At 35.9% G+C, this 26,938-nt stretch overlaps 1 protein-coding gene across 1 annotated transcript in view; it reads left to right on the plus strand.

Annotated features, from left to right (window-relative positions):
• OTOG (otogelin) overlaps positions 1-26,938 on the plus strand; it is a 94,685-nt gene that overhangs the window by 26,320 nt on the left and 41,427 nt on the right. Inside the window, exons 18-33 of the mRNA XM_010711107.3 lie at positions 96-220; positions 1,004-1,216; positions 2,621-2,786; positions 3,150-3,224; positions 4,548-4,591; positions 5,308-5,461; positions 12,120-12,227; positions 16,204-16,342; positions 16,569-16,700; positions 17,731-17,877; positions 19,021-19,140; positions 19,901-20,017; positions 21,411-21,567; positions 22,576-22,602; positions 24,020-24,187; positions 26,121-26,399. Coding sequence (XP_010709409.2) covers positions 96-220; positions 1,004-1,216; positions 2,621-2,786; positions 3,150-3,224; positions 4,548-4,591; positions 5,308-5,461; positions 12,120-12,227; positions 16,204-16,342; positions 16,569-16,700; positions 17,731-17,877; positions 19,021-19,140; positions 19,901-20,017; positions 21,411-21,567; positions 22,576-22,602; positions 24,020-24,187; positions 26,121-26,399 — 2,171 coding nt within the window. The remainder of the gene's footprint in view (positions 1-95; positions 221-1,003; positions 1,217-2,620; positions 2,787-3,149; positions 3,225-4,547; positions 4,592-5,307; positions 5,462-12,119; positions 12,228-16,203; positions 16,343-16,568; positions 16,701-17,730; positions 17,878-19,020; positions 19,141-19,900; positions 20,018-21,410; positions 21,568-22,575; positions 22,603-24,019; positions 24,188-26,120; positions 26,400-26,938) is intronic.

Below are 26,938 nucleotides of genomic sequence, written 5' to 3' on the forward strand. Positions count from 1 at the left end.
GGAACTTGACTTAGCTCTGTTGAAGGCTGTAGTAGAACTGATACTGTTCTGTAAATTCACTGTCTCTTTTGTGACTGATTTATATTTTGTTAAAGATCTCCAGTTGGAGTAACTGAAAGCACTCCACAGCTGTTTGGAAATGCATGGAAAACTTTATCAGCATGCATTCTTGTGCACGATAGTTCACAAATGGATCCATGTGATATTCATCTACAGTCAGGTGGGCAGTGGTAAATTTTTATTGTCAAATGCATTTATACTTATCACATCTGTGCTGTTTTCCTAATTGGGTGAAGGAAATGAAACAAACCAGTCCTTTCCACTGACAAAATACAGTGAGATTTATTAAGCTCACTCCTCTAACAAACCACATTATTAAATTATGTTTTGGGACTTGAACACTTGGGCACATGAAATACTCTTTTTTTTTTTTCTAGTAGTAACATTTTTATTTTTTGACCATTACTGAGCACGCATTAAGAGCATTCCAAAATAAGATATTAAGATGGGTGTTGGAGCTTATTAACAATTCCTTAATATTCTTGTCTCTTCAGTAGTAGTGTCACTCCAAGCTTGCAGCTCTAAGTGTGGTTGCAGCCTTACCTAATGTGAAACAATGTGTGACAACAAGTTATTCTTTACAATACTGACTGAAGTTGTTACTGAGTATGACTTAAACTGTAGAAATATGTACTTCTGTGTTTTTATGAAAGGGAGTGGATTGAGTCTAGTGTCTTGTACCTAACCTACATCAATGAATAAAGATAGATGACTGTCTGCATATTGTACTTTTCCAGATACCTTAAAATGATTCTAAGAAAAAGCTCAAAACTATGAGTAGCTAACTTTTCTATCCTTCAGTACAATTGTGTTGATATGAAAAAATAATAAGAAATAAATACTATTGCTATATATATATATATCTGTGATCAATAGCAAAGATTTTTTTAAAAACTCTTCTTAAACTCCTCCACTAAAACTGTTCAATCTGTTATTTGTGTAGCCTCTTATGCAGCAGAAGCTTGTAGCATCCTTACAAAAGACCTTTTTGCTCCGTGCTACCCTTATTTGAGTCCCATTCCCTATTTTGAGCAGTGCAGAAAAGACACTTGCAAATGTGGACAGAATTGTTTTTGCTCTGCTCTGGCTCATTATGCTCATCATTGCAAAAGATTTGGAATAGTAATAGATTTCAGAAGAAGCGTTCCAGACTGCGGTGAGTTATCTTTAACTTCTAGTCATAATGATTACTCTTTGAGGACTTGAATTAATCCACTTCTGTCATTTAAAAACTGATATTCATTTAGTTCTATTTTCTGATTGTCACTTTATCATGTTGCACAGGACAAGGCTCTTTTTCTTGGTAGGAGAAATGCGACTTCAAATGTCTCATCATACCTGTGTTACTGTTATTCATTGGCTGTGTAAATATATTCCTTTTCTCATAGACATTAGGTTAATCTAATTCTTTAAATGAACCCTTGACAGATGAAAAATTTTGTTGCTGTATGTAGCAATTTTACTTGGATTGTCACCAACTTCCACTCTGATAATCTCCAAGAGCTTATTTTCTTACTGTCAGTAGCACTAACGTGCATATCGACTGCTGACGTACATGTGTATAATTCATCTCACTGATATTTTAAGATGAATGGAAGAATATGCATACTATAGAGGTAGCCAAAGCTAACTTCTGTTATCTGGTTTGTAGTATTTTCACCTGTAGAGGAGTGGCTAATGTTATTTAATTCCTCCATTGTACATGAACTTTTTGGTGATGCCCTTGTGCATTTTTGGAAGTTTTAGGGCTAGGGACTCATAAGACAGCCCTTAACTGACACCTGTGTTGTGTTAATAGGCTTGGCTCCATAAGTAAGACTGAAAATCTTACCTAAAGAACATTCACAAATTCCACATTGGGCAACTCATCACATCATTTGGTTGTCCATGTCATAATGTATAATAAAGAGGATTTTTGAAAGTTTGTCCTGCTGAAGTATCTCAAGCCACATTATCTGTATATGTACTCAAAAAAAAAAAAAAAAAATCCAGCTTGATTAAATTTTGTGGCACAGTTGGTGGTGCCTACTGTTACTTAATGAAGCTGTTTCAAAATATTTTCTTTTGCTTTTAAAAAAGTGTAGATTTTTGAGAGTGTATGTAAAAAGTCATGCTTGTGGGGTTTAAAAGATTAATCTTTTTAATATAACAAGCACTTCAAATCTTTTTTTTAATAGAACTTTATGGAATGTATTAGAAAATATGGTATTGTGCAACAGCTGCAAAGTGCACACATTTCATCTATAGTTTCTAATATTTCAGTTAAGATGCTGTATGTTTTCCAAAGGCCATGTGAAGAGCCATACATTTTGGAGTTGGAGGAAAAAACTTGAACAGTTCAGTTTTCCCAGCCTGGATTCTGGATTAACTGCACTTCATTGTATTTGTTATTACTGTAGGTTTACATCTGTGTAGTTTACACAGTGTAGTGCCAAGATAGCAATTTTAGTGGAATTTCATGTAATTGGGAATGAAAGAATGGAGATGTTTATCAGAAAACTGTTGGGAGGTACTTGAGTCTCTTGCATGGTAATCTGAGAGGTTTTCTTCATTTGGACAGCTCTTTTATGTGAAGATACAAAGGAGTACAGTACTTGTGTATCTACCTGTGGCAGAACCTGCCAAGCACTGTCTGTGCCAGAGACATGCAGCAGTGATTGTGTTGAAGGCTGTGCTTGTCCCTTTGGAATGTACTTGAACTCCAAGACTGAAAGATGTGTAGAGAGGTAGGTAAAGTTGCACCTCTGATAGTTACACTCACTATCTTACACTCTTACCTTTACACGACATATTTAAACATTAATAAACATGAAATCCATAGGTACCATGCATTTGCAAAATTGGCAGGATCTTAGAAGTACGCAGAACCTGCTTGTTGATCAAAAATAATTGGAGTATTTAAATTCATCAAGCACTGACAAAGCTGATTGTCACATACTGCCTGTTTCTGGCATATGAGAAACACAAAATGTCTCCATTGCTATATGAAGGTTCTGCTTTGTTGCTGATTTCGCAGGGAATGCAATTATTCATTTTTTTCCTTCACTTTCTGAGGTAATCAGAGTTACTTCTATTTTCTCCTACTCTAGAAATGAATGCCCCTGTTATTTTCAAGGAATTGACTATCCACCTGGAGACAATGTCATCACATCTTTGGGCAAATGGTAAGAGAACATAACTGTTCTTCCATCTGACGAAATGTGCTCTCTGTTCTGAAAACTCTAGCAAATCATTCTATTCATCCTGTTTTTTATTGTTGCTGTTAATATTAAACACAGAATAATCCTGCATTGGTTTCTATGCATATTTGGATGAAGCTTCTTTAGAACTTAAGTTTTCAGGTTGCTGTGCTTGTATTTCTTTATGCTGAAGTGCAGATTAGAATGAAAAGCTGCTGTCATTAGATCCATACTAACACAGAGCTCTGGAAAACCCCAGCTTTTTTCTGATTTAATTATGCTGAACACTACGGTAAATAGTTGGCTGAGTCACACTGTTGATGTGATTGTCCACAAATGGATTTTTTTTTTTTTTTAAGAAATGGCTGCACATGAAAGTCATCTTTTTGTTGATTTCAGTGGAGTTGCTTTGAAATTTGGCAGCTGGGATTTCAGATAAAATAAGAAATGTCTCTCGTTTAGTCATGACTTTTGCTTGCAATGTTTGTGACAGTGGCTATCAAATTTTCTAACATTTAAAAAAAAAAAATTACTAGACCATTTTGGCTGGAATTTTCAGATGGGTAGTTTGTTAATGGCCTGTGATAGGAGTGGGTGAGAGAAGTATCAATCTGTGTTTTGCTTGGGGAAAAGTCACTCTGGTTTAGTACAAGAAAACTGCAGTCTCAATAGCTTATGTTTGTATTATATTCAGTGCTGAAATTTACCTGCAACTGTGAGATAATGTGGGGCTGTTGGTATTGTCAAACTCTTCATGTAAGCTAATAGCTTGCTTTCCAGCAGTTCTAAGCTACTGTTGAAGAAAAAAAATGGAATATTTATAATGATATGACTGTTTGTATAATAGTACATACACAGAGCAGAGTAGCTTGCTGTAACTGTATATGCATTTAAGATCTTGTTTTATTTTGCTGCTGTTACTGCATTTTCTTAGATGATGATGATCCTATTTACAGGGCTTGGTTTGCTATTCCTGCACTAATGTCTTTGGGAGCAATGTAGTGGTATATTTCTGGAGATATTTTTTGTGTCAACACAGGTACTCTAACTCCTCAGAATAATACTTGAACTATTCAATGGTTGTTATTTGTAGGGATTATCCTACATCTTATATTACATAGAAAGCAAAAGATTGGAGTTTAATTAATACTCTTTGAGATAATGAATATATGCTTTTATCATAGTTCTAATTTTCAATGCAAACCTTACGTAATTTTTAATTAATTTGTACTGTACATTTCATTATTGAACAGAAAATAGCAATATCTGACATCTTCCTGGCTCTCATATCTTATATTTTCATTCCAGCCATTGCAGTAATGGAGTCATGAATTGTGATAACAACATAATTGGTGAGTGAAGCAGCACAGGGAGAATATACTTGAAGTCTAATGAATATTTGTCCTCTAATCTCTGTGAAATTTTGTATCTGGTACAAAATGGTGCTGTATGTAGAAATAAATGATATGCGAGATGGAATCCCTGAGAACTGTCTAAAATACTTTTAAATCTGAGCAACTTTTTTCCTAGTGCTTTGAAGTACTTTTATATATTTTCTTTAAGATTGCTAATGTAAATGAACTTAAGTGCATGACAAACAGCAGAACTTCAGTAGAGATTACAAAGGCTAGCACTGTCATTTAAAATGTCATTGTAGGAATTGAACACTAATTTCTCAGATTTTTCTTTCACTCCACAAATTCTGAGTAAGACAAAGACTAATACTGCATTTCTCATTCAAAAAAAAAAAAAAATCAGAAATGCTTTTTCTATCACAGTATATTTTATATTAAGTTTTATGGCCTAGACTCTGTGGTGGTGCTCCTTTTATTTTGTCGTAACTGCTGAGAAAATCATGTCCCTTACTAAATGTATGTATAAATTTGAGTATTTTGTATGAGATTTTTAGAGGTACTGGAAGTTAACTATGCTCAGAAAAGACAGTTGGTCAGAAGTTATAGAGCCACTACATTTGTAGATTTATTTCAACAGTGTATTGCAGATCACTGTTGGATACAAAATTTGAAGAGTGGAGAACTAATGTTTGTGTCAATTTATTTCCCCCCAGCACAGAACTGCCCAGTTGGGCAGATATATATTAACTGCAGTAATCCGAAAGTTGATGCTGAACTCAGCAGAGAGAGAACTTGTGAGAACAAACTGCTAAACCTCACTTTTTCAGCACACCTTCCTTGTGTTTCAGGTTGTGTCTGCCCACCAGGGTGAGTAATATTTTTGCACTGTGTTTTGGTGCACAACTATAGTTGAGTAACTTCAGTAGCTATCACTACTGAAGATGTACCATATCATTGTTTGGAGAACTTGAGTTGACTCTTACCCTCCAAACCCAGTGCTACTTTCAGCATGTGGCTGAGAACTCGGAAAAGAACAAAGTTTATATGATCTACTCCTTTGCTATGACTGGCCCTAGGATTATGAAAATTTTCTACTGCTTCCTGAGGCAAGTTAGAGGAAAAAAATGTCAGTAACGGTTGACCTTAAAAATCTTGTAGTGTATTTGTATGGTTACAAGAGGGAGAGACTTGTAATATTTTCAAGACAAAAATTGATAAAGTTGAAAGTTCCTGTAGAAAGTGTACTTTTGCAAGTCTGTTTGTAGGACCACATCCTCAGGTTTTTAAAGTAGAAGTAGGAAATGATATCCTTAAGCCCAGGATTTTGACCAGAAATATTAATCTGTACTGAGGAGGTAGAAAAGCTCTAGGCAGACCTCACTGTGGCCTTCCAGTATTGAAAGGAGCGTATAAACAGGAGAGGGAATGGTAGTTTACGAGGGTGGATAGAGATAGGATAAGGGCGAATGGGGATACAGGGAGTTTTAGGTTAGATGTTAGAAGGAAGTTTTTCACTCAGAGGGTGGTGAGGCACTGGAATGGGCTGCCCAAGGAGGTTGTGGATGCCCCATCCCTGGAAGCATTCGGGGCCAGACTGGATGTGGCTCTGGGCAGCCTGGTCTGGTGGTTGGTGACCCTGCACATAGCAGAGGGTTGGAACTAGATGAGAGTTGTGGTCTTTTTCAACCCAGGCCATTCTGTGATTCTATTTTATGAATCTATGAAATGTCTCTTTATTTCTTTCCATCTTTCTAGGCAGTCAATTCATACTGGAGAAACATAAAACTGAAGTCACGTAGTCAGCTTTACGAGAGTAAAATAGCTGTGGAATTTCTTTGATCTCAACATTAGTTCTTGAACTGAAGTTTCCACTCCTTTATTTATACTTTTCTGAGATCTTGCATCAGTTTTGTTTGATTTGCTGCCCGTAATCTAACCTGACTTAATAGTTAGGCCCGTTTAGCATGTTTGATTAGTTTTAATTGATATTAGGTAAAGGAATGGGGAAAAAGTAGTGTAGAAAACAAATATATGAGAATTCAAAAATATTTATAGGAAGCTACATTTCTTGTGGAAGGAAGGATCCTTCCAATCTGTGCAGTGATTATTTTATGATATTATGAAGGGTATTTAACATGTACACCCACAGAAGGAAAAAACTTGCTTTTTTGCTGAAAATGATCTTAAGATTTTAAGAGGGCGTTTTTCTTACTTATTTTGCAGTCTATCTAAGATCTGGAGTCTGAAATATTCTTTCAAATAGATCACAATACTTCCAGCAGTACTTTTGTTTGTGCTTAGAGTGCATTCTATTGCAACTTCTATGAAATAGAAGTTAAATACAATTAATAAGTAAATCATAGTGAAATGTAGCAGTTTTCTTTGTGGGTGCTACTTGACTCCAGTCTACAGTGGATAGATCAGGCACAAGTAACTGTGCTCTAAATACTTTATGGGAGATCATTTTCAGTCTGAGTTAGAGATCTTGCAGTATAAAAATTATGATCATATAGTCTCTCTCTAGTTTAGAAGAAACTGAGAACATTAAATCTCCTAGAGTATGCATTTTAATATTTCTCTACTCTGCTTTGCTGACACCTTTAAAGCTATTGTGCTTTTTAAGGTAAGCATTTGTGTCTCTTTCTCAGTTTCTCATCTCATATAAATAACATTTTCTTCCTTGCTGCATTTTTGAAGGATCAGTAATACTCTGTTCACAACACAGTTTGCAACTTTGCAAGATTAGTCTTTCTTTAAGCTGCATTTTCTGCTTCTGTGTTGCTATGATTCAAATGATTTGTCCTTCTAACTTGAAGACTGAGTCTTCAGTTGGAGTGCAAAGACTTAATAATAATAATAATAATAATAATAGTATGCAGAAATATGAAAAGATAATACTTAAAGGAAATTTTTTCTTCCTCATATACAAGTTTTAGTTACTGTTGTTATTTCTTATTATATAGTTGGGTAACTTCAATCACAAACCAAGTCTTAAGAATCCATTTAAACTTCTCTGCCAGGAGAAAAAACTGAGTGGTAGAAGTACACCTGCTGTATGTTTTTGTTATCCATTCACTGTCAAGGATTTTTGTCTAAAAAAAAAACAAAAAACAAAAACAAAAACAAAAATATATACTTTTTAAAATTAAATACACCTCATGGTTGGCAAAATGAATTATAGTCATTAAGAAACCACAGACATATAATTTTCACTTCATTTTCTTTCTTGAATGAATGTTGTAGCATCATATGGAGTTTCCAGGCTGGTTGTGATGTTTTCCACCTCTGCAGGCATCTGTTAATGGTGCCAGAGAATACTCTCCTGTTAGATGAACTTGCACAGTATTCCACTTGAGCTGTTTTAACCTAATGAGAGTTTTTTAGGTCTGTTTCTTTTTCTCTTGCTTGCTCTCATGAAATGGAGCTATGAAAATACAGTGAACTGGAGGCTGTAATAACCTGTAATTGTAATGAAGTTTTTTTTTAACTAAGGAAGAGATATTGGATCACTTTTCTCAAAAAATATCTGATTCATCACTGTGTTTTTAAGGTGATGTACTGTATCAAGTAACATGTAAGGAGCTTAAATACGATTTTGGAATGTTTCCTTGAAACAGAAGTAGTTCTTATTCAGCTCCAATATTGCAGCATTTTTTCCAAAACAGGAATTAGGTTTTGCTTTATGGGGGTTTTGGAGGAGGCAGAGGCAGCTGGGTGAGCCAAATACTCAGAAGCCTCTTGGAAGAGTTAATGAAAATGCATATGAAGAGGGAGGAATCTACAAAAGAGGTTGCAGAGTATGGGAGCCTAGATGAAACTTAACCATTCCACTTCATTATTTTTCTTACTCTCACCTACCTTTTGTATCTAAGTTTTTAATGCTGTTTCTATCAATTTTATTTTTTATGGCCCACGTTGCTTAGCATTGGTAGTATGCTGGTGGTAAGGGTTAGTGCAGGGATTCTACCATTACAAGATGAAACAACAGGAGTGCATGTGTCTCAGTTGAAGCACTAGAGGAGTTGGTAGTTAGAGGGGAAAAGCAAGGCTACTATAAAACCACTCAAGCATTATATAAAATGCCAGGTACTTGGTAAAGTTATTTAATATTATTGATAAAATATGAAGAAGAAAGGATAGGGTATACTTTAAAAAGCTCCCCAAACAATTAAGAAAAGATTCAGCAGGATTATATTAACTCTTCCCAGCTAGACAGTGAGTGAACCAGAATGAAGTCATTAGGTACTGTACTCATATTATCAGCATTTCTTGCTTTAAAAAGAAAATAATGGCTTACCTATTTTCCTGTTAGAGATGTTGTGTGCAGTGATGGTATTCTGGTACTAGAGACGTGTTGACTTCATTTCTTTTACCTCTCTTGCACTCTATTACTGGTCTTTACAGTAAATGCATAGAAATGTGTAGATGTGGCACTTAGGAACATAGTCGTCATGGTGGTGATGGGTTGATGGTTGGACTTGGTGATCTCAAAGATCTTTTTCAACCTTAATGATTCATTATTCTATGATTTGTGGACATCTCAGACAGCAGAGCTGTTAGTGGGCCTAAAATGTCCATGGCTGTGTGCATCAGTTGGCAGTAGGCTCTTACTCAAGGGCGAAAGCTGGATGATTCACAAACTATTAAAAACTGCTCTGTTGGATGTTATTGGAGGCTTATTATTTTGCTTCAGGTCTATGAGCTTTGCAAAAGTGAAGATTTCAGTCACAAGACACATTCTAACGATAACTTTACAAAAAATATTCAAGTATGTGGTTATATGAATGAATAAACGTGTAGTTAATAATAAAACAGTAATGAAACTGAATATTGGTTAGGCACAATGAAATGCAATAGCTATCCTTGTGTCTTTGCAGTTCATTGTGGGCTGGACAGTAAAGTACAGGTGTCAAGAAAAATGTCTGATACTTCAAAGGGAAACAGTGCAAGGCCTATCATGTAGTTGTGGTGAATTCTTAGATCACTGAAATCTATCCACTTGCTTGGCTTCACAAGAGAGAAAGCTGTTATCACCTGTTTTTAGCCACTCTGAGGGAAAAACTGCATTTAATGTTCCCTTGCCAGTATGATGCTCTTCGTGTCTGAATGTGCTCTCTTCAGTTCTGAGCTCTAAACCAGTGGGAATTTCAGTCTTCCAGTTGATTGTCTTCTGGTGGCACAATACTTGAATTAAGTATGGATTACAAAGAATGTTGTGTACCCTGGGTAGCATAGCAGTTTTCAGTTTAATGTAGGTTTTTTGCTAATGTCTGTACATTCCCATTAAGAATTATGGAATTGTAAGTTCCCATCTGAAATTACCACACTGAAGAAGCCAGTTTACAGTCAGTTTACAAAGGAGTAATTCATTAATATGAGTAAAAAAAAAAAAAAAAAAAAGTTGTGTTGAGTGCAATGACTAGGTCTTTGCTCTTTGATACCAAGGAGGAAAAACCCATCATCACTCTGTAAAGATGTCTCATGCCTCTGATCTGTTGTCCTTGGTCCAGTGTCTTGCTGAAATTGCAGTGCTAAATAACAGAAATGCTTAATCTATTTTCTTCAGAAAGCTGTGAAACACAAGGAAACTTGTATAAAATCTGTATTATTACAGAAACACATAGTAATTCCAAACAAACTCATTTGGCAAAAGAAAAGATTATCAACCTAATAGTAAAATTTTGTTAATTTTTCAATGTATATATATTTCAAGGTTTGGAATTTAAATACGAGGATAGTTCTAGATTTTGTGAGCTTTAAGAAATCTTTTTACTGTATAAATAACATGGTACGCAGCATGTTACTTCAGCTTTTTATGTTGAGTTGCATGGTATTCTGTGTGCAGACAGAACAGCTGGACCTGCAGCAGCTGAAATTACTGCTGTAGCTTATCAAGAGTTCAGACTTACAAAAGTTGCATGACAGATTGATTTGTCATCAAAGGTGTTCTATCAGTTATTACACCAGTAGATCTCATGTATAGAAACTGTTCAGTCATGGCCTGAACCACTGATCTGGGGAAAAGACCTGGTCAGCCCTGGGAGCGCAGGTGAAAGCAATCCACCTGTGCAACCTGGGGGGATGGAGCCTGGCTGCACCTCTTAGACCCCATTTAAGGGTTGATTTCCATTGTGGAAGGATCCCTGATTGGAAATCCCTCCCTTGTGGAGTCTTTTCAGTGAGTCTAGATCTTCAGAGATGGGTGAGCACCTTTATTTTTCCTGTGAAATACCATCCTATATTTGCTGGTCCCTTTGCTGATGCATTTCTGTATTGCCCTTCCACCATGTTAGTTTTTCCAATTACAACAGTCCTATCTTGATATCTACTTGACTATCAAATAGCATTAAAATAGTTTAGAGAAATGAATGAAGCTTTGGAAGAAATACAGCTAAAAGAAAACATTTTAAATGAAAACATTGTTTCTTGTGTATTTCCTGAGACTTACTTGTAGAATCTGAGATCTCTCTTTTATAAAATACTGTTAATTTCTATGGATATCTTTAAAAGCCACAAATATTTTACTTTAAAATTTAGACTGGCTGCTTTATTTTGTCTTACTGGACATGAATTCTTCTTTCTTTTCTACTGGAATTTTTTTCAGCATTTTTTTTTTTTTTATAATTCAGGTTTTATCTGCTTCTGTAGGAGTTGTAATTAGTTCTAACTACAGGTTTATAGCTTGAAATACAATTTATTTTTTTTTAGCCTTGATCTACAAATACCTGAGCATGTTGTCTCCCTTGGAAGCATTTTTATAAGTATTTTTATGATTGCTTGCTTAAAGGTAAGAAGTTGTTCATACAGAAATATGTACTCATTTCAGGCATCTTAGAAAGTTTTTTGATAATTTCACTGTTATTCATAGAAAAAGAGGTTAACAACAGATATAGGAAAACTATACAACATCTGAAAGCTCTCTAATTCTGATGAAGAAAGAGAAATACACGTTTAAATCTACACAAATTGTTAGAATGATTAAGTCACTGATTTTTTTTATGGACTTATACTTCTAGAGGAAATGTCTGTGACAGGAACTCTGCTGTAGTTAGAATCATAGAAATGCAGAATTATTTGGGTTGGGAGGGACATTAAAAACCATCTAGTTCCAACACCCATGACATGAGCAGGAACAACTTCCACTAGGTCAGGTTGCTCAAGGTCCCATCCAATATGACCTTGAATGTTTAAGTGACTAAATTCCAAGGAATTTGGAGAAATTTGTGGGAGGTCTGAAAGACCTTAGTTTTTGTGTACATTAATGAATGTTTTCAGACAGTTACTGATCGAAGAACTAATGCCTCATGTGCTTGTATTTACTTACTAAAGGTGCAATATATAGCTGCTGTGAGAGTAAATTGCCAAATTATACATATCAAATATTACTGAAACTGTACCTACTCGGTCTGAGATTTAAAATATTTTTCAATAATAACAAATAATTTTCAGTTTTGGAAAATATTTTTGTATATAGGTATCTGGTTTGGATGTACTTCTATTGAATGTATATCTCTTTTTTTAATAGTCTTGTTAAGCATGGGGATGTATGCTTGGAAACAGATGAATGTCCATGTTTGTGGAAAGGAAAGGAGTACTTCCCAGGTGACAAAGTGATTTCATCCTGTCATACATGGTAAGCACAGATATGTTTATTTTTCATTTTAGCTTTTAACTATGTCTTGACTACTCCTTTGTTTTTTACCTTCATCTTTCTAATTCATAATTTCACACTAGATTCTTATCCACCCACCATAATTTCGTATTCTTCTCATGTGAAGAACTATTGGAATTACATGTTTTTTTTTAGAGTTTGTTGTTTTGAGAGACTTTTACATAGCAAAACAGCAGTATGTTGTTTAGAAATAAAAATAACTGGTTTTGGACAAAAGCTTGATTTGGAAAATTCACGGTTTTGATTGTTAACATATCAAGATTCTCTAAATATTTCTTGGAGAGTGTTTCTAGAGCACAGGAAGAAGTCCTTCAGGTAGTACACCTGTATGGCATTTGTTAAATCGAAGCTTTCTATCTTATTTTAACATTTATGATGGAATCTGAACACTCTGAGGGCTCAAAACATAACCCTGCGGCCTTCTATGATAGATTTGTAGAATGGCTTGGGTTAAAAGGGACTGAAATATAATCTAGTTCTAACCCCTTGCTAGTCACTAGATCAGGCTGCCCAGGGCCCTGTTCAGCCTGTCCTTGAGTGCCTCCAGGCTTGGGGCATTCACTGCTTCTTTTGGCAGCCTGTTCTAGTGCTTAACCACCTTCTTGAGTAAAGAATTTCCTGCTAATACCTAATCGAAGTCTTCTCTCTTTTAGTTTAAAACCATTCCTTTTTCTGTATCACTATCTATGTGAAAAGTTGGTCTCTGTTTACAAGCTCCCTTTAAGTATTGGAAGGACATTATTAGGTCTCCACAGAGCCTTCTCTTCTCCAGGCTGAACAAGCCCAGCTCCCTCAACCTTTCTTTGCTGTAGGGATGCTCCAGTGCTTCGATCATCTTTGTCATGATAGATTAGAGCATTGTGCTGAGCATAGTTAGTTAAATCATTTGTATTATTTGTAGGTGAGATAATAAATGAATCAATTGACTTTTACTGGAATTGGTGTGTAAATAGGTGGTGGTTGATAGAATCACTGAGTGATCTGCAGAAACCTAGTTGTTCACTGTCTAGTGTTGCCCTGGTGCATGGTGCCTGCCTTGTAGCTAGGTTACTCTGTGGAGTTTCCTTCAGTGCCATCAGTAGAACATGATACACTACCATTTCAGTAAGCTTCGCTGGAACTAGGATGTGAAAACTTGACTGATGGACCTGCCTGTTTTGTCTTTGTCTACTGCTGAATTTTGCAAGCTGGCACTAAGAGTCTTATCAGAGCCTCAGAAAAATCAGCTATACTGTCAAGTACCAAGATACTGTGGTAGTGCTGTAGCCTCCAGCCTCTCAGCAGAGTAATTCTGCCCTTTTGTCCCCTTCTTCTAAGCTTTACCAGGAGTATTTAACAGATGTCACCTGGTAAACTACTACTTCTGGCCTGTGCAGTTCATTATAGCCTTGTACAGTGAAGGCTTGTCCAGTCAGCACTAGACATTGCCTTGTCTGGATATCAATGCCCCCTCCAGCCTTGTGCTGACTGCCTACCTCTGCCTCTCGTCAGGTCCTCAGTATCTGCTCTAGAAGATATTTGTAGCCCTTTGGTCGACTGGTGAAGCATCTTACAAGCCATCTCCACTGGGCAGGCAGGTAAAGCGACCCGGGTTATTCACCCCATTATTTCAAAAGCCATCTTCACACCAGTTGGACCTGGTATGCTATTGCTTACATCAGAAAGAGCTACTATATCTCATCTGTGTCAGAGTTTGCCAAAGGCAGCAGCAGTGCAGGTGGAAGTTCTCTGGATTTTTAGCCTTATGTTGTTTTTCTGAGGCCAGGCCCATTAACTCCTTAAGGTTGTCATGGTTTTTTAACACTTCTGCATCCAAGAAGCAAAGAAATGTGAAGTGATAATGTCTTCTTGGCAATCAGTTGTTTACTGATGAGAAGACTGTAGCCAGCTCTGCTTCCCTCAAAAGTGACATATTTGATAAAAGATGGAGAAAGTCTTTGAGAATGCTGTGTATGCACAGATGTTTTATACAGCAAGGGAAATGTGTTTTTGCCCCTGTAAACAGAATACTTGGTAAGCCCATTAAACACTCCTAGTAATTGTATTGATGTTTATGTAATTTAGTGTACAGAAATAGTGTATTGGTATTGCACTGCATAGCATTGGAATTAGATACCATTATCACTCATATCTGATTTACTATTAACAGCATGACTAGTAACTTGATTTCTCTATGGAACAGTAAAATGACAAATTTCTTAAACTGGCAGAGCTACTGTCGGAGGGCTGGGGACACCAGAACTGAGTTCTGGCATCTGGCTGATCTGCTATCAGATGTTTCCCAAGTTTTGACATGGACTAGTTTTTGTTTCCAGTGCAACTGCCTGAATAATATGCTGGCTAGATTAAACACAAAAGGTTGTGGTAGCAGCTGAATTTAGCAGAGCAGCATTTTGGTGCTGTTTTGTGCAACGTAATGTGGGTTGTGCAGTTAGCTGTGATGGTTTGCTGTTGTACATTGAGAATATAGAAAAAATGCTGTTTAGTTGCTGGGGGATGCTGAATTGGGCTTTCCGTGTTCTTAAAATACTACTTTGAAACACATTGTTAAAAAACAGCTAGTCAAAGTCTGAAAGCAGCCTGTAGCTCTGCTTTTTCAGTTTGGACTCTGTAGACTATATCAGTTTACTTGATATGCAAGAAATGTGGAGAGTAGGACATCTAGGACATAATGTACCTCTGAAACCCTTCGTTCTGACTGTGACTGTGTTAGGGCTTCTGAAAGGGAGCTCTGAGAAGCATCAGTTAGTTTTTCAGCCCACATCACCCCAGTGATGTGCTTTCATCACTTTTTCTTTCTCTCTCCATTAGCTTTTGTAGGTTCCTGCCTTAGGTACTGCTACAGAATGACTATTAGAAGCTGGTTTACAGCTTGAACTTTTCACATGTAGCATATGACATGCTGAACATTAGTGATTCATCTAAAATTTCCAAAAGTCAGGCTCATACGTAGTTGTAAATATAGAACGTTCATTTAATCAGGATATTAATTGTGTAATATTTTTGTGAAAAATTTAGGTTGTGTTGGAAATATATGTAATATATTTACTTTAGCCTGGATCTATAACACGTATTTAGTTGTGTCTGTAATAAAGCTGCCAGGACACCAACTTGCTGTTTTTGTTGAGGACTGTTTTTAAAATGTTCATGTGGCTTAGAAACTTAAAAATGTAACATTTAAAAAATCACTTGTGGAAACCTGACATAATTTTATCCATTATTTATAAATGCTTATATTATTTCCAAAAGTTATATTCAAATACCGAGAGGATGATGCGCAGGGAGACACTGTGATTCTTAAGATGAATGTAGGCAGAACCTGAACTACTCTTAGGCTAGACTTAAGGGACAATAATACCTATATATAAGGGAAAAAAAAAAAAAAACAACCCAAAACACAGTTATTTAAAGGAGCCTAATGGAATAGGACCACATATAAATATACATATATTATATAATTGTTTATAATTTATAATTATATATATATTTACTATATTATAAAAAAGTTTATTTCACTTCCTGATTGAACAGAGGTAATAAGGACTGTAGTAGTAGGAGACATTGTTTATACACTAGCTGATTCTTAGAATCAATAGGCAAATTTACTGATAGCTTCATCCTTGAAACACATCACTGATGTGTGTGAGTAAAGAATAAATTGCTACTTTGGATGGCATTTCAACAAAATAAATGCTCTTTCTGTATCTGTAATGTCTGCATATTCTGAAACCTATTGATTCTAACAGGAGGGAACACAGGCTACGTGAGTTACATATGTAAAAACAAATTCCAGGGAATCAATTTGTTTCATCTGCTTTTAGATGGAACAGTTGTCACTCTTATGCATTCTTGGTGGTTTTGCTTCTCAGTGCAGTAGCTGTAATGGTTTGTCTGTGGTTACAGTTGATATTACCACTGTTGGTCATACATTTTTCAGCATTTGCCAGCATGGATCGTTTCAGTGCACCTTCCATCCCTGCCCATCCATGTGTACTGCCTATGGGGATCGGCATTACAGAACATTCGATGGACTTACGTATGACTTTGTTGGGACTTGTAAGGCTTATCTAGTTAAGGTGAGACATTTTATGAAGCCTCTGTAAAACAGGGTTTGAAATCTACCATTCTACTTGTTTTTATCTGTGCCACATACCACGTTCAACACTTTTTTTTTTTTAAAGCTTTGCTGTATCTTAGATATTGAGTTAAACTCCAGCATTTATTTTAAGTATCTGTTAATTTATTTGTGTAACAATATATGTAGTTATATTAGTATATTTGTGCCTGTTTTTTTCTCTGCAGAGTACTTCAGCAAGTTTCTCAGTAGTTATACAGAATATTAACTGTTTTAATACTGGAATCATTTGCAGAAAAGACATTTTCATTACTGTTGGAAAATCTTCTCTAATATTTGATGATGAAACTGGGAACCCAGTAAGTGTCAGTCTTGAACATGCCAAAAAGGTAGCAAGTATACATCTCTGAATATTTTTTATCTTGTTGGCTAAAAAATGACTGTACCACTTAAGTAGCCAAGGTGTAAATATCTTTTCACTGCAAGCTGATTACATCCATATTGTTGAATGGAAACCTTAAGCAAAATCTTGGCTGTATTTCATGAAAATGTTAGATTTGACAATTATAATTCCTCTGTTTTAGCCTTGATGTATCTACGAAAAAAAATTAATTCTTTTGAAGCCAGTGGGAGTCTTGATATTAATTCCACTGGAGCTAAGGTTTTAGTCTGTTTTGGAGTGTAGTTGTATAGGAGGAATGCGTTTCATTTTTATTACAGCCAAACTGCAAACTTTATTACTGTAAATATTTAGTATTTATAGTAATCTTAGTATAAGTAGGTACTATTCATAGTTTACGAATCAAATGCACAGGAAAGTGATTTGTTTTCGTATGAAGCGTAATGAAGCTTTGTGCGAAGCTGCATGCAGTTAAACCAGGCATCTTATTCTGTGGTATAAATAATTCGGCATCAGAATGATGCAGATAAAAAAAAAAAAAAAGCTTTACGTATAGAAGATCACAATCTCTAAATGTACTTAATTATTTCTAGTGTGCTTCATGCACACTTATTCCTATCTGTATTCAAAAAAACATTAAGTGGTTAAGACTTTCTGAATGTAATGTTGTGTATTTAAGTTAAAATCATAGCCAGGGACCATTTGAATTTTGAACGTTCCTGATGACCAAATAACATTTTGACCTTGCCTTCACTTGTCGTTACCCAGCCTGTGAATTTGATATAAAACGAACTTTCAAGGTAATTAGCACTGTTTATGGTCAAAATCCAGAGCACTTCAGTTCAAACATTTATTCCTGCATGACCTTCTGTCAGTTTTGAGACTTGTAACCATCTGTGTCATTTGTTTTATCGTATGTTTCAGTTTCTCTCAAATGAATATTTTGTGAAGATGTTACGTTTTAAGCTGCTTTCTTTTATTTTGACCAGAGCTCATCTAGTTACATGGACAAACTACAGAAAATACAGTTATGGAAAGCTGGGTTTTTCACTGTTGTTCATTTTCCTGATGAACACATCACTATTCTTTGGGATCAGAGAACAACAGTTCATGTACAGATGGGTCATCAGTGGCAGGTAAGGGGCAGTTGCCACTCTTAATGCCATTTTTTTGCAATATGTGCATGAGTCTTAAGTTTATGCTATAAATGTTTGTAGAAAGACAATGCCGTGAATCCTATAGAAACACAGTAGCATAGTCAAGGAGAGAAGTATTAGCTGCCTTGTCAATTAAATTAATCACTCTTATTGGCAATCTTTATTCACTTTTTACTAACTTCTGTAACAGCAGAAACAAATATTTTTGGGGGTAACATTCTTCTTCAGTACTCATTTCCTATATGACTGGAGCAGATGTTATTTTGCTGCAACTTGCTAGCAAACAGGTTGCTTCTCTGAACAAAAGATCAACCCCATTCTCAGAGGCTCAGTGATACTTAATCGAAAAGAAATTGTCCCCCTCTGCTCTGCTCTTGTGGGGCCCTATTTGGAGTACTGTGTCCAGGTCTGGAGCCTCCAGTACAAGAATGACAGGGAGCTGTTGGAAAAGGTGCACAGGAGAGCTACAAAGGTGATCAGAGGACTGGAGCACCTCCCCTATGAAGACAGGCTGAGAGAGCTGGGCTTGTTCAGCCTGGAAAGAAGAGGGCTGTGGGGTGACTTCATTGCAGCCTTTCAATACCTAAAGGGAGCCTGCAAACAGGAGGGGAATCAACTCTTTGAAAGGGTTGATAACTGCAGGACAAGGGGAAATGGTTTTAAGTTGAGGGAAGATTTAGGTTGGATGTCAGGGGGAAGTTCTTTAGAGAGAGAGTGGTGAGGTTCTGGAACAGGCTGCCTAGAGTGGTTGTGGATGCCCCATCCCTGGAGGTGTTCAAGTCTGGATTGGATGGGGCCCTGGGCAGCCTGGTCTGGTATTAAATGGGGAGGTTGGTGGCCCTGCATGTGGCAGGGGGGTTGGAGCTTCATGATCCTTGAGGTCCTTCCAACCCTGGCCATTCTGTGAAATAATACTGATGTTACCAGCATAAAATATTTCCCACAGTTCTATTATCACAGATAGCTGAACTTCCCAGGCTCAGAAATTGGTGAAAATGTGTTGAGTCCTGACAAATTTTGGTGGAGCAACTGAAGACAAAAACATAAAAAGCATGTTTTGGAAATAGTTGGGACTGATAGCATTTCATATCATGCAGGAAAATGATTGTTTTTGTTTTCCAGGGTGAATTGTCTGGGTTGTGTGGAAATTTCGATTTGAAAACAATAAATGAATTGAGGACTCCAGATAATTTTGAATTAACAAACTCACAAGAATTCGGAAACAGCTGGACAGCTGTAGAGGTACATAGTAAAACAAATCTATTTGCTTATAGATTTTGAATGTTTGCATCATACAGTTTATCTAGAATGAAATCAGAAGTTGCTGGAAATGTCAGTCAAGCATCAGTGCAAAATTCACTATGACTGTGGTTCTTAAAGATATCGTAATCCATTAAGCAGAATAAAGTAATCACTTTTTTTACACAGTACCAAAGGGTAGAGACGAATGCAGTGTAGTATTCGTCATCTACAGCTGTTTTGTTTTTAAGAGGTTTTTTGAACAGCAGCGGTTCCACAGTCATTCAGTGTATATTTGTTATTTAACTAACAGTTCTGTATGTTGCAAAGTGAAATACTGAACTTTTTTCTTATGTCCAATGGTATTCACAGATATTTTCCTTCCTGATAGTTAGGGTAAAAAATTTGATTTCTAACATTTCTAATGTAAGTTATGCAAGTCTTTGTCACCTATTTAAATTGGAGCAATTCAAGTGAGTTAGGATAACAGACTAGGACTGCCTGGAAGCTTTGTTTAGAATATGTATGTATGTGAATGTATCAGACACATGAAACATTTCTTCAGATTGTGTATTTTGCATTTTCTTAGTAGATTAGCCTCTTTTAATTCCTTATCTTAATTTCTTAATTTTCCCAAATGACGTGGGTTTTTTTGTTCTACATATCTTCAAACAAACCCCGACAAAACAAACCTATCTTGTAAGCTCAAACACAAAGTACTGATGAAACAAGTTTCTTCCCTTGATTTTACTTTCTTCTTAAGTGTATTGACAGGTCTGACATTCAGAATCCATGCAGTTTGAATCCACTGAGAGAGCCATTTGCAAAGAAGGAATGCGGAATACTGTTTAGTGAAGCATTTGAAGCTTGCCATCCAGTGGTGAGTTGTAGTGGCATGTCGAAAGATGTTAAAGTCATGGTCTTACTGGAGAGGAACTGCTCTTCAGCTCAAGTCACTTTACATCTTTTCCTTATTTTCCATACCAGAGTGTTTTTCATTACCATAGCAATAAAGAACGTAAAGTCTGAGCCATCCCTGTTTAACCCTATAATGGGAATGTTTAATTAGATCTGTCACAAGGACTACCTGCAATTAGCTGACTTAGACAGAATTCTGATTGTTAGTGCTATGTAATACTAGTTTGGCATACTTAGCATTTAACTATGTGGTTATTCCCCTTTACAATTAATGGGAAAAAAATGCAATTTGTTACTTATTTTTTCATTCGGAGCATAATTTGAATAATTGTAATAACTTGCTTTATGTTACTCAGATGTGTTACACAGCATGGATGTTTTAAAAGCATCTTTAAATTCACAACTTCTAGGCAGTATCAGATGTGGTGAAACTCATCCCGAGAAATTGCATGCATCTCCTCACTTAAGCAACTACCTAATGAAAATAAATAAGCAATGCAACTTGTTCTGACAGTCAACAGGTTTGGGTTTAGTTCAAGAATAAGGAGAACTGATTTTACAGAGCTAGATGTCGTATGAAAAACAATATATTCCAATATATTCAGAGGTTGAGAGTTAAGTGCATGCCATGAAAACTTAGAGTGGTTTCTAAGGAGAAGGGAAATTCTGTATGAAAGACAATCAGGAATCTTGCAGAGTTATTCTGCTTAATATTATTTTGGAGGAAAAATGGAAGCTGATGTTCAAGCTGTGCTAATGTAACATTGGATTAGTCAACTATGTTGACTAGTGTAAGTGATTAGTGTAAGATATCAATTGAATTCCTCAGGTTTATAAATATTAGTGTAGATCCATGTAGAATGTATTACAGTTGAATCAGCAAATTAACATTGACAGTTTTCTTTGAAATTTTGTCCCTCAAGACAATACACCAAAGTAATCTGAGGAGGAAAGCAATGGCTAATTGTCCCATTAAATTTTCTAATTATATGAAGAGAATGAACCACTCATGAAGAGTCTTCCATCTACTTCACTATTTCTTATGTTTTATGTATATCTATCTTTATTAGCACTTCTGAGATGCATTTTCTTGTGGTCAGTTGAGTCTCTCTTATAAGACTCTGTGTAGCTCATTATGGTTTAAATATTACGAAACCATTGAAAAGCATCTCACGTAAGCATCTGAGTCTGTATTTTGTGTTCTAATAATGTATTTCTCTTGTATTTAATGCAGACATTTAATTTAAAGCTTTTAATGCTTAAAAGTCTTATGTGAAAATTTTGAAGTAATCACAGCTTTGTGTTGAGATGATTGTTGCCCGTGTCTATGTGAATATTTTCTTATATATTTCTAGATTGATGTCACTTGGTTTTACTCGAACTGCTTGGCAGATACATGTGGTTGTAACCAAGGAGGAGACTGTGAATGTTTCTGTACAAGTGTATCAGCATATGCCCATCAGTGCTGCCAGCACGGAGTTTCTGTAGACTGGAGGACTCCTAGAGTGTGTCGTAAGTTTACTTAACTAGCACAACCACTGCTTGCTGTTGTATTTATGAGATTCAGACCTGAGAAATCAAACACTGAATAACCTGGGGATGTGAATCGCTAAGCCACGGTATCAGAACTGATGTGAGAATGAGCTGCTTGTGGGATAGGAAAAAAAGTGAGTGCCTCTTACTGGTCTCCACGTTTGTTTTTTGTCTAGCTACATTGCATGCTTCTTTCATATTGATGGTAGGCACTTAGTTTTTCTTCTTTGTCCTATGATGTGAAAGAAAAAGTCATGGAAAATCTGTATTTATGGATGTGGTATGCAGGGCATCCCTCAAACCAAAGTTAGGCAATTAGCAGCTCGTGTAACTTATCTTCAGTAGAACTGTACTTATCAAGCAGTTCTCAAAAACGTAGCTGTGACTCAGTGCTGCCCCTGGAGCAAATGTGGAAGATAAGTTTTCTGAATGGTATCCCCATTCAGCAATGATGAGAGGTAAAACATTAATCTGAGGCCTTTTTCTGTGGCACCTGGGTCACATGCTTGGCAGAAGAGAGTTACTACCTGGAAGTTGTATTGGAAGAGGGCAAGAAAGGAAAAAATAGAAGGAAAAATCATTTTTCTAATTTTGCAGTTTCTGAAAGAGAGCGTGCAGTTTGATCAAAGTTACACAGGAACTTTGTAAAGAAAGAGGTATATTCAATTTATTTTGGAAATGGTGCATGTGTTTTTAATGAGACTGGAAAGATAGCAAAGCTTAGTCTTAAACACTAGAGGTCGCAAAAAGACAACTTATGGGAATGTGAGCTTAGTATTTCGTGCTGGAAAATAATATTTAAATCAGTATGATTTAAGAATTTTATTAAGGTAGTAAAAAATTTGGCATTAAACATTAGAATAAATTGTTACAAGTGATTTAACTTGACCAAGCAGTTGGCTTAGACCTTAACCAGCAAAGGGTAGTGGAAAAGCTGTTAAATGCAGAATGCCCATCCTTTCTTTTTCCTTTCTTTTTATTTTTCAGCTTATGATTGTGAATATTTCAACAAAGGTAAGTCCTAAATGACCTGATAACATTTCAGTATAATCTTTGGCTTCTTTATACCAAAGTTATCTTTATATTCCTCATTGCGTTTTGTATAGTGCTGTGTTGATGAAAACAGTTGCAAATGATAAATTATTTAAATAACCAAAACTGTTTTACAGATTCATTTTTTTCCCAATAGCTTGTAATTTCATGATCCTTTCAATATTGATCATGTCTTTCCTGAAAGTCTTATTAATTCAGTTGCTTTGCATTTATAGGTAATGGTTAAATAATTAAATCATTATGTAACTTATACAATATTCCATTCAACAGTACTAGTGGCAGTATGCTTTAAAGGCTTACTGCAGTCCAGAGTTGATAACCATTTGTTCTGTCAAACCACTCAACTCCTGTGCAGCCTCCAGAGGGAGCCAGTTAAAAAGATAATTCAACTTCCTGTGATATGGAATAATTATTGATTTAGGTATGTCTGACCTTGCTTCACATTTTTGAGCAACAAGTTTTGTTGCTTACTAGAATTGATCTCAGAGGGAGGTGCAAAATTTGTGCAAGGTGCTTGAGTAAAACATCAGTTGCTAATTTATCTAGTGAGGATGTATCAAACTGTAGCCCAATATGTAGTATGAACCTGACTTCAATAACATGTCAGGTTCAAATTATATGGTTAAATAAATAACCTTTTCTGATACACAGATGGCTGAAAAGATTTAAAATTAAAATTGATAGTATAGAGATAGGGTAGTGGAATTTAAATTGAATCACTATTTAAGCTCTTAAATAAAGTGTAGTTAAATGAGTTGACTGCAGTTCTAAGTTTTTGTACTGTTTTGTCTTATATGTGCAATCTGAGACTAAGTGATCTTCTTGCAGTTATAACAGATTGGAAGTGCAGTGCCCCTAACACCTGTGGCTGTAGTGTGTGCTAGTAGTGAAAAGAACTTGGATGGTAACAGATATCAAGTGTGGTATTAGCTTTCATACTGAATTTTTATTGGCAAAAATTTGTTGATATACTGGAGTGCTGTACGTGTGATAAGCTTGCAATAAACATAGTTATCATATACTACTTCCTGCTGTTTGCTTATCCAGCTCATCAGTGCTCCTCATAGGATGTTCCAGAGTGGCCAATGAGGGGAAAAAAAGCTATTTCTGTGCTAAAATTTTCTTTTCTACCTGAATAACTGAAGATTCAGCTAACTTTTAAAGTGGATAAGAACAAGGGAAAGGAGAGAAGCTGATGAATTCTCTAGAATTTAAGATAGGTAGTTTTGCTTGCGAATACTTTCCAAATGTGTAGTTTTGTTTGTCATTAACAAATGGCACCTGGAGTTTTCAGCTGTAGTTTATATCATAATACTTAGGACTCAAGCACTTGTGACACTTGACATGAAAGGTAATTCTGACTACTTTTTCTTAACAGCTCTGGGAAAGGGCCCATACAAACTTCTCAGCTACGTCAATGGAGAATTTGTAATGGCAGCAAAACTGGTGAATGGTTTTGTTTTCCCAGTGAGAGAAGATGATATTGTTCCTGGACATGTAGTGAGCTTTATGCTTACTTCAGGACTTTATAAACCCAAAGCACATGGTAAAGTGATTGTAATGTAGAGGCCTAAGCCAAAGCATGTTCTATCCTCTAATACTTGCTTATATCCAAGTGTAACCTGGGTTAAAAAAAATTCTTTTCTTTCCCTAACTCTGCACCTAAATGTCTGCTAAAATTTCCATTTGACTAATTTTAATTACATGACTTTAGCTTTATGAATATTTATGAATATTTATTTAATGAATATTTTTTATTTGATAAACAACAGTTCCTCCCTAACTGCAAATTTCACAAGCATCACAATAAGTATTGTAGCCAGTGCCTGAGGTATGTGTTGCCCCCTCCACTCTTCCTCTGGCGTAACTGGGAGGGGTGATATAAGAAAAGTACTCTTATTCACTTACTTGGTCACCATCGCATATTTTCTGCTGTCACGTACAGAGATGGCCATTGGCTCTAACCTGAGCTAAAGGTATGTGCTATTAATTTGTCTACTTCACATCCTGAATTAGGTTTCTCAGTGAATGAATCTTGTTTATTCAGAAGACAAAATAAATCTTGCACACCTTCAGACAGGTATAAAAGGCTTACAAGTATATATTCAGCACTCTGTGACAATGATTAAATGCTATAGTAGCCTGCATACCCAATTTCACTGCCCCCAGAGCGCTCAAGCCTCAATAAAATTTTACTACAGATCAGGAATTTGGACAGTCTGAGTGTAGCTGTCACTTGTGTAATCAGAAAAAATGGATGTAGGTCAGTTGAAAAAGCAAGCATTTGATTAACTGTTGTCTGTAGAAGTGACACAGGAGCTCATGTAATAGAGTATCCAGGGCCAGACTGCTTTTATTAGTCATAGTTTTGAGACGCTTGTGCTCTGTATTTGTTTTAGGCTTGGAAAGTGAAGGTCACTCCCAGTGCTCTACTCATATAAAATCTCTCTCTCAAAATAGAACTTAACAAGTGGGTTTTGTGTCTTATAGTCCAAATTAGGAGAATGGAATTTCATTTTTTGGACATAGAGGGGTTTGTAAAATCAATGCAGTAATTTTCATATTTTTCATACTCATTAATATTATCTGCGTTCTTAGATGGTTATTCACCTCCCCCAAAATTGATGTATTTCATCTGTTTAAGACAAATCACAGATAGTGGAAAGTTTTGGGTCTATAAGTCTATAAATTATGGTGACTGTCTCATTACTTTCCAATCACTAACAGATATCTATTAAAAAAGACACTCTTGTGTTTTTTCAAGTAAGTCATAGTTTTTATACTCAGAAAACAATCAACTCTTCCAGAATTGTTATACAAGAATATAAAGTTGTTTAATAGAGATCATTTATTTTCTGAGCTCTTTTAAAAATTTTTAAGAAGTGCTATCTGGGCCTGGTAGGTTAGTTGATTTTTACAGTAGCTTAATGGCTGCTTTCCACAGAAGAGCAGAATTTACGGCAAAACAGAATGAAGTAGTTCTGTGAGTAACAGATGCCTGTAGCAGGCTCAAAATCTGCCACTCTGCAATTTATTGTACAAGGGCTTGCTTGAAATCAACAGTACTGTTTTAAGGGTAAGGTATCATGTGGATACATTTGTCAGAAGACGGACTTTGCTGCTAACATTGTTAGGAGGAAGGCTAGAGAGCTGGCTGCTTAGAGATGCAGACACAAAGCTGTAAGCTGAATGCAAAATACCATTTTTGAATTTATTTTTATGCAAGGCTGAGCTCTTGAGCTATATGCTTCTGATTGCAAACATTACAAAAATATTTTGTTGTCTGTGGTGAAATTAGAAAAATAAACATTCGTTAATCTAGGATTATGTAATACATATACAGAATATTTCCTTAAATTCTGTTTCTGTTGATAAGGCCAATGCTGTTTACATTGCTCATGCTACTGATAGCAGTAATGTTACATTTGAATGAGTTTAGTTTAATAAAGCACATAAATGAGTCCTCTGCGTTTTTTCAGATTCCAACTTGGTTTCACTTGAAGCTGCTGAGAGACCTAATTACTTTCTTCAGTTGTCCTCAAGTAATACCCTTGTTCTTTCCAAATGGGAAAAAAGTGAAGAATTTCACAACAAATCAACATTTGTTATCCACAAGAATACATGGCTTTCAGGATATAGTTCCCTTGAGTCATTTGCAAAACCAGGATACTTCATCCACATTTCAATGTCTTCAGTTGAGCTTTTGAAGTACCATCATTCAGAGGAGTTCAGACTGTCAATACTTCTAAAACTTGTGGGTAGGTAATCAAATTTATATTTTATTAACAGCAGTTTGCTTCCTGTGGAAATACAGGCCAAATACTACTGGCATTTTAAGAGGTGATGAACTTACTTTTTCCCAACATAACTGAGAGCTGTTGTTAGTCTTTGTGACGCTCGTCCTCAAAATCTTCTTTGAGCTCTGTAGTAAGGATGTGATTGTTTTCTTGTCATGAGCCATTAAATATCCTTATGACTTCACTGGTTTTGGATATTAATAGATAAGTACAACATTTCTGGGCCATACTTACTTTGTGATGAAATTCTTAAGGAACAGGAAATTCATTCAGATAAATGATTTCATAAAGAGGATAGGAAAAAAAAAAAAGAATACTTGTCTAAAAGATAAGGTCTGTGCGTGATGTTTTCTCCTTCTTTCCCTCTGATTGTCACTGAAAGAATTTTCAGTATGAGTTCTCCTTGCAAACTTTGTAGCCTTCTTATTAGAGGTCATGCCATCCAGTGCAAAAGACATAGCCTGAAGACTGCATTCCTCAAATCTTGCATTTCCCCTGAA

This window comes from Meleagris gallopavo, chromosome 5 (genome assembly GCF_905368555.1).
Source record: "Meleagris gallopavo chromosome 5, MGAL_WU_HG_1.1, whole genome shotgun sequence".
NCBI classification, from domain to species: domain Eukaryota; kingdom Metazoa; phylum Chordata; class Aves; order Galliformes; family Phasianidae; genus Meleagris; species Meleagris gallopavo.